The following is a 19,883-nucleotide window of genomic DNA, read 5'->3' as shown; positions in this document are numbered from 1 at the left end:
AGCAGTGAACAGGAGGGGGCTCAACACACAACCCTGGGGGGAGTCTGTGCTGAGGGTTATGGTGGAGTTTTAGTTGTGTAAGATAAATATTTTATAGTTAATAAGTTGTTTCGTTCAACATTGTCTCTGATTGGTGATGACGTATTTCCGCCCTGGGGCACAAATTTTTTTGCCCATAGACTCTTGTTAAAAGTTGTACATGCACAGTAACTCTTCTTCAATACAAAAGAATAGGATCATTTTGGGCGCACCTCTCCTGCGCCCAGAACTGAATGCACAGTACTGATCATGCTTCTGGAACAGATCGTGCAGTGACACTCACAACCAGGCTATGTGTGAGTGGCTAGCTGCTGCAGGGCTTTAAGCCATTGAAAGCCCTTTATCTAATGCCTGTGTTGCCATTTCTGACTGATATGCCTCTCAACTTTTAGATGTCTCTGTTTGTGGAAAAACCTTCAGCTGTGTATTCTAGAAGTGGCAACTGGTGAGTTTGTTTCTGGAGCTATGTTAGCGCTAGCTTCCAGGTTTGGGCTCTGTGATAAATTAGTGCTATTTCTTTCTACATTTATTTGAACGTGCTTATAGAAAAATAATTATCAAACATTAATGCTTTTCTATACTAAATGTCACTGATGTTCTACTATTTCTGAACACCTGCATTTGTATTGATCTGGATAATAAAAAACAAGACTCTTGCAACAAGTAACTAGCTCCTAGTGTTAACATTGAAGCATTTAAATTGGAGGTACATTGAAATGGTGAAATGCTATAATGTGTGCTAAGATGCAATATTAGGACCGTTAATATGAGGTTCCTGTCTATTGCTGAGGATGGAGCTAGTTTCAAACCAGGAGATCGGTTGAATCCCCTCAACTTCTTCCAGTGCGGTAGGAGGCGTTTTTAGCCTACAGCTTCATTCTCATTCATATCTATATATATATATATATATATATGAATATATATATATATATATATTCATATATATATATATATATATATATATATATATATATACATATATATATACATATATATATTCATATATATATATATATATAGTCTTTTAGTTATATGCTGGAGTTCTGCTCGAGGTTTCTTCCTTTTAAAAGGGAGTTTTTTCTTTTCACTGTTGCCACTGTGCTTGCTCAGGATGGGAGACTGCAACGAAGTCAAGATTCAACTTGTCTGCTGGATTCCTTAGAGAACTTTACTAATTGGCTTTTATGTCTGTGAATGTTCCTGTAAAGTGCCCTGAGACAACTTTGTTGTGATTTGGTGCTCTATAAATAAACTGAATTATTGTGGTTCTTTTAGACAGCATTAGTGAATTTCTCTTAACTGTTGTCTTTTTCTACACAGGGTTTAAAGGTGTCCAAATAAGTTTGTTTGCTTTCACCACAGCTGGACTCCAGTCGAAGTGCAGCGTCACTGCAGCTTAAGAGGAATAGAAGAGCTGAACTTGAAGGGTTGCAAAAGGGCTGAACATTTAGTTTATTCAATATTCAATCATCCTTAATGTTAAAGGTTCTGAGTGTGGATTAATGAGGACAAAGCGAATGAACAGGTGTAGCATTGGGCTGCAACAAAGTTAAAAGGTGAATCCACTTTAAGAGCTTCAAAGGTCACATTTATAGAATCATGCAAATAAAATCTGCTCTGACACTAAAACTGATGCAGCCACTAGATCCTCGGAGGAAGGAGGACAAAAGACGACTTGCACAAAGAAGCTCACATGCACGAAAAGACAAACCACAAATGAACTGGTGACAAGAAGGTGAACTGGATACGTTTAATAACCAACAGCTCTTCATTCAGGCCAAGACAACATACTAAAACATGAACATCTGTCCAACAGCTGCACCTGCAGAGGCCACACAGAGACTGCACGGGCCTCAACATTTTCCAAACTCAGGCCAGCAACGAAAAGAAAAACTCCAGTTTTACTAATTTTATAAGAACCAATCTCAGAACTAACATTTTACAGAACTAGCATACATTTATTACAAAAATATTTCATATTCAGCTCAAAGCTAAGACAAAAAAAAAAGTATAAATTTGTCACTTCAAAGAACTGGAGGCATTAAACGTGGAGCATGCAAGCTCAGACCCAGTCAAAGGTTTAACGTCTGAATCATCAAATTATTACAGACATTAAACTCAGAGTTCAATCATGAAGTGATTTATTAAATTTACAAGAACCATGACAAATAACTGCAAGGCTGACATGTGATCAAAAGCAGTGGTAGATGTTTTTACCCACAGACTGTGTGTTAGTCACAACTTTAAAAACAGAAACAATAAGAATGTGGACTAATCAAACCACAGCTCTGCTCAGACTTCCTGTCTGTGAGCACACAGCTGCTGGACGACGCTCTGCTGGGAACTTCTGGGGCAGCATTAATTCTGTGGGGGAGGTGGAGGGGGGGCAGGAGGCATGCTGAACGGTGGCATGCCAGGTACCCCCATATTCAACATGACAAAGTTAGAAGGGTCCATGGGTGGTGGGGGCGGGGCATACATCATGCCAGCTGAGCCTGGAGGCGGCGGAGGGGGAGGTGGGGGGGCACCAGGAGGCAGCGGGGGCTGGACGCCTGGAGGAGGCGGTACCATGGACGGGGTTCCCATGGGCAGCGGGGGCTGGGCGGCAGAGGCTGCGGGCTGCTGCCACGGGGGCAGGGTTGCTGTGGCCGGGGTGGAGGTGGTGGTGGTGGTATCTGCAGGGAGACAGAGGGAGGAGTTTTAAAAAGTCCCACGTTCTTGAATGTAACACCAACCAGATCAGTTTGAGCTAAATTTCCACTAATCCACAGTTCCTGCACGTTTTTCACTCAAACGTCCAGAATTCTACAACAATTTGTCATTTTCAGAGCTGCCATGACACAAACTCTCAGTGGTTTGGATTTTTTATGCTTCAACACAATTTCTCTACCATTACATGATGGTTGCTTTAAAGCTCCACTTCATTCCCAATAATGACTCCTCCTGTTGGCTCGTACAGCTTTTAGTTGTTTATTTTCAGAAAAAGACAAACGTTACCTTGTAGCTACATCCGGGACCATTTCATTTTATCAGTTGTGTTCTGAGACTGTACAGAGTTCACTCATCCATGTTTGAATGTAAATGTGACTGTTGGAAACCAAACATGACGGACACTGAGCTCATTAAACTGTGGTGGTGAATGATGCTCATTTAGTTGTTTTTACCAAAGCTCACGCACATTCACATTATTCAGACCAAAAACCTTAAAATGTGTATTATGACAGCTAATTTGGCTTTAAATACAAAACTCCAGAAATCAAATGACAAATGTTTCTGCAGTTGCACGCTTTTTGTTTGTAAACGTAAAAACTATTAAATTTTAGATAATAGAAAAAAAATCTAATTGAAAAAAAGTCATAACATTTAAATATATATATATATGGTTTGTTTTTGGTATAAAAATACAAACTAAAAAGAATTTACCCATTTTATTACTTGCTTTATCACTCAATCTATCCAGGACACCTTGAGGAAAGTAAATGGTAAATGGACTGTACTTACACAGCTCCTTTCTATCTGATCAAGATACTCAAAGCTCTACAACAATCTGCGCCTCATTTACCCGTTCATACAGATCTATACTAGATCTATACAAAGATAATTGAACAAATCAATCTAAAGAGACTAATCAGAGTTTTATCACATTCATACACTGATGGACACACATCAGAGGCTATGAGGGGTTCAGTGTCTTGCCCAGGGACACTTCAGCATGTGATTGCTGCTGGAATCAAACCCCCAACTCTTGCATTGAAGGACGACTGCTCTAACCACTCAGCCACAGCCGCCCACATCACAGTTTGTGATTTTTAGGCCTCTAATTCAAAAACCAAGATAGTAATGACTAACATTAACCTCAACGCAAGAGGATTCTAAACAAAACATATGGCTGGCTGAGCAAATGACTTTAAAATTAAAATTAACTATTTTAAGATTTAAAGAAAACAACAGAATACAGACTGAAACACCCAAAAATTATTTTAACCTTTTTTTTTAAAAATACATATACTGGAATACAGTAGTCTCTCACTACTTCGCAGTTCGTTTTTCAGACTTGCTCTTTTGCGGTTTTACAAAGTAAGATTGAACATGACACACAACGGGCTGAATGATGGGAGCATGAATACGTTGACCGACAAGATTAGACATCTGGACGAACATTTCTGAACTAAAGCTAGCAATTAGGATTATGATTTTAAACCATAACAATTAAAGATTATGAAGCAGTGTTACTGGTTTTATTTAATATCTAGCGAGGACATTTATTCACGTGACCCTCGTGAAGACGAGGTGTAAACAGGAAATGACTGCTGGGTTCCTACTTTGTTGCCAGGGTAGAGCCGTGCTGGTTGCCATGCTGCTGGCCGGTGGTGGGGGTGGAGCCTGTTGTTGCCATGGTGGAAGAGGAGCAGAGGGGGGAGGAGGGGGCTGGCTGCTGGGTGGAGGAGGTGGAGGTGGCATCATGCTCATTGGAGGGGGCAGCAGATCTACCAGGGGAGAAAGAAATGTCCATTTCAACACAGAGTGGTGAATTTTCAACCTTTATTTCTACAGGTTAGTGTCATTGAGCCTCGAGGACTCGTTCACAACAGAGAGCTGTTTAAACAAAGAACACAGACGAGGTACACAACAACAACAACAACAACAACAACAACAACAACAACAACAACAACAACAATTATATAAAATGAAAACAGAGTGAAATAAAAACAACAGTTGTTTGAATAAGTATCTCACAGGAAGTAAAAGCTCAAATGCACATTCATTCAAACTTTATTTATAAATGAAAAGGAAACAGAACGAGATGTGAGTGTCGAGTCTTACTCATTGGGTGTCCATGTGGTCCAGGTCCCTGGCCCATAGGAGGTGGAGGGGGCTGCATCCAAGGTGGAGGCAGGCCATTAGGGTTAGGGGGCATAGGTGGTCCACCCATGCTGGGCATGGGAGGAGGAAAGTTGTGAGGTCCTCCAGGGCCTGTGGGTCCTCCATGCATGCCCTGGAAGCTCCTGTTCTCTGTCGGTCCAGAGCTCATCCAGGGGGGTCGGTTCTGAAGCACACAAACAATCAGACACCAGCTTCTCTCTGTTAATGTGGGTGTTGGTGTGTTTTTAACTAACCGGTGGGGGCTGGTTGCTGTTCGGGCCAGAGGCTCGAGGAGCGCCTCCTTGAGTCCCAACGTGTCCCCCGCCAGATGGAATTGGGGCCTCCCCCAGCTCAGCCATGAGGGACAGATACTCCTTATCCATTCGAGCCTTGTCTTGTGCTGACTGAGGGGGTTCAGCACCTGGGGCTCTCTGGGCAGAGAACGTGCTGCACAACAAGACGGTAAACACCGTTAGATCTGGATTAAGCTACAAAAGGCAGAACTTCAGGACTCCATCATCACCTGGTGTACTTGCAGTCAGAGGAAATGTGGCCTGCTCCACCACATTTGGTACAGAGGGTGGTGTTGGTGATGCTGCGTGGCTCAGTGTTCTGCCAGGGACGAAGGATCCTGCAGACAAACAGCTCATCGTCAGTGGAGCAGATCCTGAACATTGTACAGAGAGCAACAACCGGTTGCAGTACGCAGCAGGAGACCTGGACCCACCTGTTGTCGTCCTCCCTCAAGGTGCCGTTGAGTCTGGCCAGTTCCCTCAGCTGCATCTTCCGTAGGTCGTTCTGATCCTCTGGCGTCTCGATGCCCTGCTTCAGGATGTTACGAATCTGTGGACACAGATCCAACTCTCAACACAAACAACACACTGGCGCACTGACTGGAAACCAGAGCTGATCAGATCTGGTCACAGAAAGACAACTGGCGGTGCCAACCTGCTCCACAGCTTTCTTGACATTATCCATCGTGTTGGCAGTGACCAGCGCATGCAGAGGCTCATCTTCGCCCGGCAGCATCTGTCCGTCTTTTCGACCCACCTTCCCTTCTTTCACAGAACCTTTTCCTCGAATCATGATCTTAGCACAGCATTCTTTCTCTATGTTCTTCAACGTATTACCACTAAAAGAAAAATAATACACACATTTTAAATGTCATGCAGTGTTCCCCCAGACTACTGGGCAGTGTCATGTTACTTGCTTAAACCAGAATACTTTCAGGAGTCTATTAAACATGTAAGCAGGTCCTACTTACCGTGGTCCGATCAGCAGACCAACAAAGTTGATTTCAGGGTATTCATCTTGAGGAATCATAACTTTGTCACTGACTCTGGTGGCTGGAGGCCTGCAGGACACACACACAGTTAACACTGGTCTCTAGGAGCTCTTCTGACAATATAGTCTGTACAACGGGGGCTAAAGCATCATCTAGGTGATGGTCTGGGTGCTCATCTGGCCCGTTTGTACTTCACAAGCTTTGGCCATAACATACCCAAACCTTTTGAGTAGAAAATAATCTGACTGACAAGTCTCTGTAGTCACCATGGACCTGTTTCTTACCCACCACTTGGATGGTTTCATCCACTGACCAGTTTATACCGTGACCATTGATGTGGTTAGGCCTGGTCTAAGGGGACGTAGTGTTTCTGAATAACTCCACATCTACACAGGACTATTTAATTCATGCAGTAAACTCTTATAATCACAAGAGTTTGCCTGAAAACACCCGCAGGCTGCAGCTTTCATACACAATAACGAGGTGAGGGTAGGACTTGGCAGAAGACCGAACTGACCATCACCCCTTCTAGTTCCTTTATATTTATGTTGGATACTAAAGTTAGCCGCAGACACCAGTGAAGCTCAATAAACAGTCCATGTAACAAATCTTTGTAACAAGTGGTACACTGAGGTCTCCCACCACTGAGGCATTTGAATAGTGAATGTTTCTCATTTTCAAGATCTAGACTGGAACTGAACAGAGAGTCCAAGTGAACCTGAGTGTTTTGGTGCAAGACATTCAAGTGGGTAGAAGAAGCACTGTGGAGAAGACCAGAGGCAGCTCAGAGTGACGAACCCCGGTGACTGGAGGGAGACGTTTGTTCCACCACCAGGTACAATGGCGGAGTCAGGGGGTGGTCGATGGTGGCCTTGATCACCATAATTATTCTTCACACACCACAATCATTTACTGAAACTAAACTAGACATCCAACAAAGTCAAGTCAGGATCTCTAGACGGTTTGTTTTGTTGAAACGTTTCATCTTTTGGATGAAAGACGAAACATTTCAACAAAAACAAACGTCCAGAGGACCTGACTTGACTTTGTTGCATTTTTCTACCTGGATTATTGAGCATGAACTTTGATATAAACTAGAAAGCAAGTTTCAAATGATTGGGGTGGCCGGTTTATAAATATATATGGCGGCAGCCATCTTGGATTAATAAGATGCTAACCAGTTTTTGAAAAGGAACCTGTTATGTTTTAATGTAGCCACACCAAAATGAAAGTCAGTACCTCGTTTATTTATCAAGTCATCATGCTCACAACATGCATGGACGGACAGACAGAAACAAACGGGGCATTTCCAATTCCCCGTTCGCTTTGTGATGGGACAAAAAAATAGCGCTTATCAGTTGTTCTCTTCATTTTGGGGCACCATCAGCTGAATGTGTGTGTCAGAGTCATACTTGTAGTCTGCAGGAGGCTTGAAGTCAGGGTTGAGGGCTATCATTTCTGTGATAAGGGAGTGACGCTCCTCTTCAATCTTCTTTCGGGTGCGATACTCGCGGGTGTTTAGCCTTTTGCCCTCGCTGTTATAGATGGGCTCCGGAGAGGGAGACCTGAGAGCAGCAGACAAAATACAAGACAGACACCACTGAAACCTTCTCGAAGTGGAGCTTTGCAAACAACAATCATTCAGGCTACCTATAGCTGACTAAAAACTGGAAAATAAAATTGTCTAGTTAAAGGGTTAAAGCGTTTGTTTAAAATTTGTATGACAGAAGTGTCAGATTAACTTGGACTCATGGCCAGCACACGAGCTACTTGATGAAGCTACATAAGAGCTGTGCACTGACACGTAAACAGCTAGAGTCCATGTTTTCCACACAAATCAGAGTAAGACGGGGGCCACAAAGCTGCATGAAGGCATTAACCCAAAACATTAGAGGGGCATCAACCACAAGAAACAAACAGACAGCCAAAATTAAATTCAACACACACACACAGTGCCAGTCAAAAGTTCATGTTCAACAAACTAATGTGCTGGAGCGTCCAAACGTTTGACTGGCACTGCATATATATGAATGAGGCCATAAGTACACCTGCATACAGGATGGGTGGCCTATAAGAAAGAACAGTTGGAGGTCAGAAACCAAGGCAGATTTTGTAATGCTAAGCAGACGCTGGCTTTGAGAGATCTTGGTGATGACGTGGTGGTAGAGGTCCGTACCTCCCCCTGGATGCTGAAAACCTGTGTTGATGTGTTAAGAAGGCTCTGTGCTTGAAAAATGGTTAGGTTGATGTGGGGTAATTTGGGTTAGAGGAAAGGAATTAAGATTAGATATCCACCTTTTTCTACGCTCTCTCGTCAGAGAGCTACTTTTGTAAATGGGGAAACAGAAAAAGTTTCCTTATTAAGCGTCAAACTTCCAACGGTGACCACCTGAAACACCTCCCAAGTTGTTTCGGTTACATTAGAGCGGGAAATGATTCAAGAGTGCTCCAGCTGCTCAATTATTTTTTTAGCCCATGTAGAAATATCTGAAAAAACTAACAGTGAAGTAAAAGTCAAAGGAGCTTTATCTAGCAGAGGTCAAGTGGACACACTCTTGAGGGCAAGCCCCTTCCTGCAGGAACAGATCCTAAGTTACAAGCTGACCATTTGTTTTCCAAAATATGAGCAACTCTGGCAGTTTTCATCGAGATTTCAAGAGTCCAGAGGGAAAACTGGAACGCAGTCCCCTTCACCCTGGTACAAATGTTTCAAGCCGCATAAATGAAAAACTTAAGACAGCCAGCAAAAATAAATAATCATTTGTTAGGTCTATGAAAGTGCCTTACTGATCACTGATCTGTTGGGAAACAGGCTACATGCCATGAGCTACACCCCCACTACTAAAAGAGAGGAAATCAGCATGTAACTAATATTAACGTCAGGGAAGGAATGTGGATATTTTAAATTCATTTGAACTATTAGTATAAAAAATGTCCAAATAGTGTCAAAAGTCAGTAACAGTATAAAGTATAGACAAACCCCGTTTCAAAGGAAAACCTTCAAACATCAGGCTGCATTAAATAAAGCAGAATGCATCAGATAGAAAGCTCAGGAATTAAAACAAATCAAACTAATGAAGTGCAACTATTTAAGATTGGTGCTCACAACACCCCTGGCCCAAAATAAAATCACTCAACTCATAAGACTAATTTATTTGATCGCTGCAGGCCTACAATCTGTTCTAAAAATCATGTCTTTATTTTTCACCCAAGACTGAAACAGTGTTTAGCTGCAATGCTGGAGTGTTTTTGTTGACACTTTCAAGCGGATCTCTCAGTCTTCCTCTGCTGGGGCAGCCGTCAGGTCTGGACCTTTGGGGAAGACCGTGATGTTCGGCTGAAAGCTCAAAGGAACTCGAACGTGGATCTAAAGCTCACCACGTTTGGACAATTAAACAAGTTTAGTTTCTTCTTAGTCGTCTGTTCTTGTGAGAACCGATCATTTCTGCCCGTGTTTACTTTTTAGTTGATTGAATTAGTTTATCTGTTTTCTTAGCGATTTAAACGGCTTCACTTTTAACAGATGAGGTAAACATGTTTATTTCAGTACAATTTAAAACATGTCTCAGTGTCTTGGGTGGAAAAAAATAATTAAAAGTACCGTATTTCCACAAATAAAGGCCATTGTTTCATGTGAAGTGTTTAGTTTGACAGATGTGTGAGGAAAGAACATTGAAGTTATTATTGATTGGTATTGTGCACTGGATGTACTGGTTATTGTTCCTGGTGCATTATTTTAAATGGCTTTATGACTCTCTTTTAGATGCCTGGCGTGAATATTTTCCCAGATGTTTCAGCTCCTGTTCGAAGACCCTCCAACCGTTCCCAAACCCAGACTAATTACTGCGATCAGATGCTTTTTTACACTGAAGGAATCTGGCATTAGATGGAGTTCCTTACAAAGTTTATGAAAGTCTGCTTACTGTCATCAAATTTATTCAGACGTTCTGAAAGCTGCCATTTGCCCGACAATGTAACTCTGAAAAATCCTTTAACTAGTATTATAAGATGCTCCACGTAGGCCTGTCATGATAAATTTTGCTGGGTAATTAACTGTTCCAGAAATTATTGTGATAAACGATAATATTGTTTGAAATTTGACAACAATTACTAATTCTTGTCAAATTTAAGAAGAAATGTTAATTTTTGTGTGTAGTACCTCTTTCGACAACTGGGTGGCAGTGTAAGACTGTTTGAACCAAAGGATGGATAGTGAGGGGGCTAGCAGCGTGTTTTTAAGAAAAATGGGAGGGAGGTCCCTTGACGTGACATGGGCTGTCTCCTTCCTATTTTTCTGTTCTCAAAATGGCGGACCGCAGTGTGGTTTGAGCTCTTTAGCATAGCATTTGTTACACAAAGCTTTTAATTACAAAAATAAATAAATAAAATCAGTAAACAAGTTCTGTTTCTTTTTACAGAGAAAATCAATTGTAGACGAAGGCACAGGTTTCAAGAGTGAATTTTGGAGCTTTGACAAGACGGAGGTTTTAAACCCCCAGAGGTCGACCTGTTAGCTTAGCTTCTCAGCTTAGCTGCTTTTAACAATACAAAAACACGATTTTGGATGGGTAAAGAGATTTTAAAGAGAAAAGACAAAGGAAGGGGTCAGTGAAGAGCACCGGAGTTGAACCTTTTGTCATACAAGACACACAAAGATAAAGCTGATAAATGAAAATGAGGTCAATAATTCTCATTTATCATGTGATTGATTTATTATTGCAACAGGCCTAGCTACACGCATTTAGTTTGTGCCTCAACGTAGATGGTTTGAAGGATGACTTCACAGATTACCGAGGACCAAATCTCCTCACTTATAAAAGTTTACGACAGCTTTTAATCTATCTGTGCCATTTATTTAAGGAAATACAGTATATGCATTTATGCAAGCAAATATTAAAACTCTTGGAACATTTTTCTTTACTTTGTCAAATATTTTGTCTTCATACTAACAGAACTACAAATTTTTGTACAGCTTTTTATAAATCCTACCACTAATACCACTAATGGTATATTTTAGTTTAGAAGAAAGAGTTAACACATTCCAGCTTTATAAATAATAAATATAACCTCTCTAACAATTAGATGAGAACCTGAAATAAGATCTTAAAGAAAATGCTGCTCTACAATGTGACATTCAAACTATTCAGAATGCAAATGGGAATTGTCTTCCAAATATTCAAGAATGTAGAGAAAGTGTTACTGTTCGAGGGTTTAATCTTTTTCCAACCTGTCCTCAGGGTTAACAGGGATTCCCAGGTCTCCTGTACGCAGTTTACGAGTCAGGTCTTCAATCTGCAGTTGGACTGGAAGAATTCAGGTTAGGAAAGAAAAACAAGGATGGAGAGAAATGTGGTTACCACAACAACATCAGAGAGACAACGCTCTACACTTTAGAGCAAAGTCTCAGTCAGTAAAGACAATTGGTGAAATCTGCTAAATAAAAAGGGAGATCAAACAAACATCTGATACGACTAGAGCATGAAACCACGTACTCGTTATGTGGAATCACATTTTGTACTCGGTAATGATGTACGCGAGGTCATTTAAAGTAGGGTTAAACAAAACAAACCTTTTCTTGGACAATGATTCAGCAAGACAACACGTCAAATGATGAAACCATGATTCCTAAAAATGCCAGCCATAACGTGGACTTTTCAAACAACGCTGTCGTTGCCTTACATCATTTACTAGAAAGAATTCAGTTTTATGGCGTTGGCATTCTGAGGACACATTTGTCTGTTTGTTTTGAGAACAAAACAGGTGATCAGTCACGTTTTTGCACTCCACAGATCTAACACTGAGGGGCTGCTGTGACACAGAAACAAGTCTTGCATTTTGAAGGCAATGAAGAACCAAATAGATCAGTCATTTCATGCACATTATAAAAGCTGTGAAGGAGTATCCCCGTGAACACTGATTTGCCTATCACTGAAACTCTGAGTGACTGAGATGAATACAGAAATTTGATCTTTAAAAACTTGTTTTAGGGGGATCTACTTAATGTGGAAAATTAACTAAGTATGACAACAGAGTGGGCACAAATGAATGCAAAGAAGAACAACCATTACCAATAAGAGGACAGGGTCAATAATGGTGTTAGTTACTGATGAAGTGTGTGTTGGTGCAACACTGCTCTGGGAAGGCATGAGGGTGAAGTTTCCCCGTCAATGTGGGTTTCAGACCCAGATGTTTTCGATCATGAAGGCAGCTGCTCGCTGAGCTGCAACTGCTGCCAACAGCATTTTAAACAGTGACCAGTGTCTCAAAATGTTTGCCGGGGTTTTCAGTTTCCTCACAGTTCAGTCTTGTGTGAATTTTGAACGCACTCAAATTTGTCCAACAAATTTTCCTCTCAAAATAATTACAGTTGTTATTTTTATTTATTTATTAACCTTTATTTAACCAGACAAATCCCATGGAGATCACAGATCTCTTTTGCAAGAGGCCTGGGCCTGAAGGCAGCCTAACATGCATGTTTTGGGCATCTGTAGATGGTTTCAGAGAGTGAGAACTGCGTTTTCCACTAATGTACTCTTGAACAGATGAAATCACAAACATGGAGGCGGCTGCCAAGATGGGAGCGATGTGGACAACAATGTGCACAGCCTAAAATGTGCACGACCCAAAATACGTTTTAGCAGGCCATGCACACAAACACAGGACGTTATGTTTACATCAGCTGCATTTACTGCTCACTGGTTACTTCGTCTCAAACACGAAGTGAGAATGCAAATTAAAATTAGTCTGTTTTTCAAAAACAGCAGCAGTCCAGAGCGATGTTCCTCTCGTCAGAGATTCTGTGCAAGCATCAAAATACAACTCTACAATTTAAGAAACCAAACTGAGATGGGTTAGAGATCCCTGCAACAACTAATCTATTCTAATCTAAACTATTCTGAGAGAAAGGTTGTTGCACTTTTTTTTAAACTATCAAATTTTAAATAAGACTGAGCCTTTAGGAGTCATGTGAGGAAAGGAAACATTCTGAGACATTTTGGAGACACTCTTTCAAATGTTCACAAACAGGTCGTCATCAGTCACAGCCCAGTGAGACACCGGCTTCACATGCATCTTTTATCAACATAAAATCCAATGTTACCTGCATTAGTTTAAAAACATTTATTTTATACATAGCAGGTTTGAGGCAGGTGCTGAATGTTCAGTGAAGCTTGGGAAAAAGCCACAAACACAAGCGTTCTTAAATTTATAATTTGTACAAAAGCAATTAGTTGTCTTATTTTACAGTGGATTCATTTCCCGTAAGAGCAGCATTGCTCCCATTCAGACCAATTGGAGAGAATCCATAACTGTGCTATGTTAGGACATGATGCCACCATGCATGATGACAATGACGATGTGTTGGGATCAAGCAAAAATGTTTAGGGCTCAGGACTGTTTTCAGCAGACAATGGTGTTTAATCAGCTATCACAGACCCCTCTTGTTAATGGCTGCCCAATGGGTGTGCAAACTGGGAGACTAAAAAACGCAGCAGAACCACTTAAAAGGAAACGAACAAAACACCTGACATCAACATGTTATAATTACTGCTCATTAGAAAAGATTGCTTTGTCTCAACAGTTGGAGCAAAGTTAGACATCTTCTCTTTAGGTAAAAAGCATAATACGATGAGAAAGCTGGAAATGTTTTTAGCACAAATTTTAGTTAGTAATGCGTCTTGTACGTGCCTTAAGAAAGCTCTAACTGTTGGGAATTCAGCAAACAGGAAACAATAATACTGGTGCCATGTCAAGAAACTAGAACCTTAAACAGTCAGAACTTATAAAACATTCAATAAACTGCATTTATAAATAATTCACAAAGCAATCTTTGCTAAAGACAATTAACATTTACCTATATATGCTCGCTCTTGATCTCGTGAGAGTCCAGGGGGAATAACGGTGGGCATCCCCGGTATAACAGTCTTCTGATCAGGTGTCTCGCTGCTCCAGCGACTCTTTTTCCTGGATTTCTTCAGGCCATAATCTAGAAAAACAAACAGGATATACTCCATCCACTGGCACTTGGGAACAGTACGTTAATATTCTCTGGTACTAATATCTAACCAAATGGGAGTGTACGGCATGTTCAAGGAAGCTCTGTACAACCCCTGATGGTGTATATTGTAGAAAACATTAAAAACCGTAGAAAACGATTTTTAGCGATTAGCATACCATAAAGCCATATACAGTAGTCCCTCGTTTATCACAGGGGATTTGTACCCTGAAGACCCGCGATAAGTGAAAAACCGTGAAGTAAGAATAATAGTACAATTAGTAGTTTATTTTATTATTTATATAGATATTAAGGTGTTTTAAACCCTTCCCACACTTGCAATATTCTACACACTGTTTCTAAACTCTAAATAGGCCTGTCACAATAAATTCTGCTGGGCGATTAATTGCCTCAAAGATTATTGCGATAAACAATATTGTTTGAAATTTGACAACAATTAGTAATTACTGTCAAATTCAAGAAGAAATGTTGGTTAATTTGTTTTGAGTGCAATACCTTTTTAGACCACCGGATGTCAGTTTGAACCGAAGGATGGATAGTGAGGGAGTGAGCAGTGTGTCTCTAAGAAAAAATGGAAGGGAGGCCCCTTGACGTGACATGGGCTGTATCTCCTGCCTTTTTTGGGTTCTCAAAATGGCAGACGCTCGGTGTGGTTTGAGCTCTTTAGCGTAGCATTTTTCACACAAAGCTTTTAATATAAAAATAAAATAAAAATCAGTAAACAGGTTCTCAGCTTCTTTTTGGAGCATTGACAAGACGCAGGATTTTTCCTGAGGTCGGCCTGTTAGCTTAGCTCGTAGCTTAGCTGCTTTTAATGATCCAAGAGAAAGGGAGGGGTCAGTGAAGAGCACCGTAGTAGTCTTTTGTCATCCAGTGTCTTCAGTAGAAAGAGAGAGACACGAAGAAACAATAAAGCCGATAAATGAAGATGAGGTCGATAATTTGTATTTATCATGCGATTAATTGATTTATTGCGACAGGCCTAACTCTAAACGCTCTAAAACAGCGCAGCATGTCATGATTTCAGCTCACTGCCACCTGCAAGTGAACTTGGCCATGCCCACTTCTCTGCTCTGCACGCCGAACATCTGATCACCTGCAGCAGGAAGTTTATTCTGCAGCAGGGCTGCATAAAGCTGCAGGACGACGCTTCTTCTGCAGCTCCGTTTGTTTGTTAGCAGATTAATGACAGCGTGATAGAGAATGTGTGTGTTACTTTTTATTTAATTGGTACAAGCAGTGTTTAAATGTGATATATAAATAAATCTAACACAAAGATGGTAATAATTTTATGATTTAGCTTCAACTTTTAATTTGCTGGCAAAGTCTGAGAGAAGACACTGCACACTGCATTGTATGGCAAGATGATTTGCATTTAAACAGGAATTAAAGTAATTTATTACATCTACTCAAATATGTGTAATTAAGTATTTTGGTATGGTATATAGTTTATTCATTTTAAAAAAGTACAAAACAATTCCATAACAATATAAAAAAAGATACAAAAGATTTAAAATGAAAGGCAGCAGAAAGAAGAAAAAATCTTATTATATCTGCCCCTTTTTTCAAACAATTATTTCAGACATAATAATCTTCAATTTTTCAATTTTTTTTTCTTTTCAATTTTATGTGTGTGTGTTTAATTGCTCTTTGAGCTACTTTTGCCTTAACCCAACGCTGTAAGTAAAACAAGGCATGTCTTGAGTTGCTGTAAATTATGTTATAATATATATTTACTTTCTCATTCCAGAAAACAACAACAAACAACAACACTTCATGATGGACAGACATCATGGACACCACAGCAGCAGCTGTCTTCACTGAAAGCATCCTGAACATGATCGTCATTGACATGAGGCCTCTGTCGATGGTTGAAGACGAAGGCTTCACTACAATAATCCACACTTTTAATCCAGGTTACACTCTTCCCTCAGGGACCCATTTTACAAAGTAGCTACATACTGTGCAGATATAAAGCATACATTTGTATATATTTTTGTGTACATTTATTTTTTTCATTGAAACTATTTGACAAACTTTTTTACTTTTCAATATTTTGCTAACAGAACAGTCAAGTAGCAACCTGTTTTTTGTGCAATTTGCTGTCAGTCAAATGTTCAATTTTGGAATAAAAAGGTGGAAATTAAAACGTTTGTTTGTTTTGGTGATCATCAATTAATCGGGGAAAATATAATGGACTGATTAATCGATCATTAAAATAATCGTTAGTTGCAGCCCTAATGGAAATAGATCTTGTGACATTGCAGAAGCTTATTGAAACACAGCGAATGCATTCTATAATCAAAGCTAAAGCGGTGACCATTTTTTTGGTGGCGACGTTTTTTTGTGCCAGGCAGTGCATCTCCTCTTTGTCTTTTCCTGGCAGCTGCATAACATCCTTCTACCAATATAGCCACCATCCCTCCTCTGGGCACGCCCAAACCATCTCAGTCTGGTCTCTAACTTTATCTCCCAGTTGTTCAACCTGTGATGTTGGTCTCATTTCCAATCTTTTCCATCCTTGTCACTCCTAAGGATTTCTAAAACTAACACCTGCATCAGCTCAACTATGCAAAGAGTCTCAGTTCAGAGTGCTTGCAGAGCTTAATGATCAAGAACAGTGATAATAAATGTTACTTGAGCTTTTCATGGGTCACAAAGAGGTTTGATAGGAACTGGAACAACTGGTTCCCAGTGGTTATAAACAGACGGGCATGACATACAAAAGGACAAAAGTAATATTTATGACATTTAATTTGGTGCAAAGTCACAGAAACCCCTGAAAAATGTTAAGTAAAGAAGCATATATTTGTCCTCCAGGAGAGACAGCAGTCATTACCTCTGCAGGAAACAGGAGGACTGGGCTCAAGTAATTCACAACAAAACTTTATTGATCCCACAGGACGTTATCTTATCTTAAAAAAAGGTTTGGTAATTACTGGAGTGTTTATACAGGATTGTAATGCTTTTTCTCCTTCTACTCCACTCTTGTAGTTTTTGTTTTACAGGACTTTGTTTTATGGGATGTAACAAACAATAAAAACAGATGAAACCTTAACATGAAACTGGATGTAAATGTGACAAGATTCAATTTTACAGTTGATCTCGAGCTGCTGTAGAAAACTGAAGCTTAATTGTTGATGAATTTAATGAATAAATATTTACACTTTATTCTAGTTTCATTTAGAAATACTATTTACATAACTTCATTAACATTTAGACTATTCTGCAAAGGATAATAAGTATAATTTCTTACGATAAAAATTTCTCCCTAAGATTTCAGTCGTTTCCTTTAATTTTAAAAATCCTGTGCGAGTGTAAAACTTTTCAAAGATCACTGGCTGGACTGCTGGTCGAGATGAGACAAATTAAACATCATCTGTTAGCAGGATGTGTAAATCTAAGCTAGGCCCAGGTTAACAGGCGAACTCAAAAATACTTAAAAACACAGTGAAGTCTGGTGTTTAATGCTCAATCACTACATTTACTGTAGGAAGTCGTGAAGGCGGTAAGGACTCCATTTCATGGCAGGCTTTGTTGGAGGATTTAATGTGAGGCCTACGACCTGAAACGTGTCGGAGCTAGCAGCGTTAGCAGACATTTGGCTAACTCACCGTGAGACATCATCCCGGACCCGACCATGGACTGTTGAATCTGGCTCGAAAAGCCCGGGTTGAACTGGAGCTGTGGAACAAAAGGTGAATTTGGCATTGGGGGCTGGTAACTTTGTAGAGGAGGAAGGGAAACCGGAGGTCCCGGTGTCGGCATCAGCCCGTTGCCTCCTCCTCCTGTACCAGGCCCGGCTTCAAATCCTCGTTTAGCGCCGATACTTGGGTGCAACTTCCCCAGAGGAGTTGCATTTGCTCCCGTGGCCATTTCCAATAAGCTAAAATGGCTTTGTGTTCGTCAAAACGCTGGTTCACTGAGATGTTTAGGTTGGACCGCGTACGCCTGCGCCAGAACAAATACAACGTTCCCAACAATTCACTCAAAATGGCGCACAACAGAAAACCATAAAGGTTGAGCCTGAGCCTCGAGACGAGCGACGCGACGTAATGCCTACGACAAAAAGTGATTGGCTCAAGTGAGTGTCAATTTAAATGAACCAATCACAGACCAGAAGATAAGTCCCGCCTACTACAGCTTGCTAAAGTGCCATTCCAACATTTTTCATTTGTGTGCACTGTTAACTCTAGTTCAAAAACTGCAACATTTGGACAGTTCAAACATGGATAAAGTGCTTGATACTGAGAGCAGAATTAATCAAGCACAGTTTAAGATTGGTGAAAAAAAATTGTATTTGAGAAAGTCCAAAATGTGAAATTAATGTATTTGGCCTACTCAACCAGTTCAGCCCAAAATTTACGATACGTAAGATTCTTCAAACCTGGATTAAACTTCCAACTTTCAAAAATGTCAGCAACAGCCAACAGAACTGTACATTGCAGTGAAAACTATGGGCTCTATTGTCAGCAGGAGAAGTAAAGCACGGTTTGAAATGATGGGATCGTTAATTTAAAGCAGGGATAGTCCATCCATCCATCCATTATCTTTACCCGCTTCTTTCATTTTGGGTCACGGGGGTCGCTGGTGCCCATGTCCGGCAATCACTGTGCGAGGGGCGGGGTACACCCTGGACAGGTCGCAAGTCCATCACAGGGACACATAGAGACAAACAACTATTCACTCTCTCATTCATACCTAGGGACAATTTAGAGTTACCAATCAGACTAACATGCATGTTTTTGGTCTGTGGGAGGAAACCAGAGTACCCGGAGAAAACCCACGCATGCACGGAGAGAACATGCAAACTCCACCCAGAAAGGCCCCTGGACCGGGGTTTGAACCAAGGACCTGCTCGCTGAGAGGCAGCAGCTCTCCACCGTGCTGCAACTGCAGGGATAGTGAATAATGCTAATGAATTGTGATTTGTTCCATGCAACTTGAATAATGTTTCATCATGAATATATTTGTTGACAGTGTTGTATAAAGTACCTCAAAGTGACACTTCAATAAAAGTACAAGTATCTTACCATAAAATTACTTTGGTAAAAGTTAAAGTCTCCTTTAAAATTATTACTGAAGTAAAAGTCTTAAAGTATCTGACATTTAATGTAAGCATCAAAAGTAAATTCCTCATATAAAATGGACTTGAAGTAAGAGTATTAAGTAAAAGTAAATGGTTAGAATTTCCAAAACAACATTTATTGGGTGCAATATCCAGTGACAAAAACTTGGAAAGTTTGAACTGAACAATGAAAGATTGTTCTTTAAAAAGTCTGATTCTAATGAAGTATTCAACCTTTATTAACAAAACTGTTAGAAAGCCCACATTGTGTTGGCTTGTTTACTGAGCTAGGTTCTGTTTGGTTACAGCTTGTTTCTTTCTGAATTTAATAGTTCCTATGCTTTTGAATGCACCGTGGCTGTTCCAAGGCTAGTGAACGCACCACTCTGTGTAAAGTGCAGAGCACAGTTGGGGGTTGATTTTTCTCTCCCGACATGGACACAGCCTTGTTGTTCAAGCTTGTTTGTGCTTTTCTGCTGTGTAAATACCAGTAGAAACACATCAAATAAATCACCCTAAACTGGATATCTGTCTCCGTGTTCTTTAATGGAAAGACTAGTGGCCCGACAACGTCATACCTTGCTGCTCTAAAGCAGTTAATGTCCTGGAGACCA

The 19,883-nt window shown here is 40.5% G+C and overlaps 1 protein-coding gene across 1 annotated transcript; it reads right to left on the bottom strand.

Moving 5' to 3' along the window:
• Positions 1–1,764: 1,764 nt before the first annotated feature.
• Positions 1,765–18,216, bottom strand: sf1 (splicing factor 1). The gene is made up of 12 exons (XM_037674910.1): positions 17,816–18,216; positions 14,040–14,171; positions 11,415–11,490; positions 7,600–7,752; positions 6,167–6,256; positions 5,851–6,034; positions 5,630–5,745; positions 5,426–5,533; positions 5,157–5,349; positions 4,864–5,086; positions 4,362–4,526; positions 1,765–2,714 (listed from the first exon to the last, which is right to left on the bottom strand). The coding sequence occupies exons 1-12, from the start codon at positions 18,075–18,077 to the stop codon at positions 2,398–2,400; spliced, it is 2,019 nt and encodes a 672-aa protein (XP_037530838.1). The 5' UTR covers positions 18,078–18,216; the 3' UTR covers positions 1,765–2,397.
• Between the last annotated feature and the right edge of the window lie 1,667 nt (positions 18,217–19,883).

This window comes from Nematolebias whitei, chromosome 1 (assembly GCF_014905685.2).
Source record: "Nematolebias whitei isolate Nwh7 chromosome 1, NemWhi1, whole genome shotgun sequence".
NCBI lineage: Eukaryota > Metazoa > Chordata > Actinopteri > Cyprinodontiformes > Rivulidae > Nematolebias > Nematolebias whitei.
This window is presented reverse-complemented; position numbering and strand designations above follow the sequence as displayed.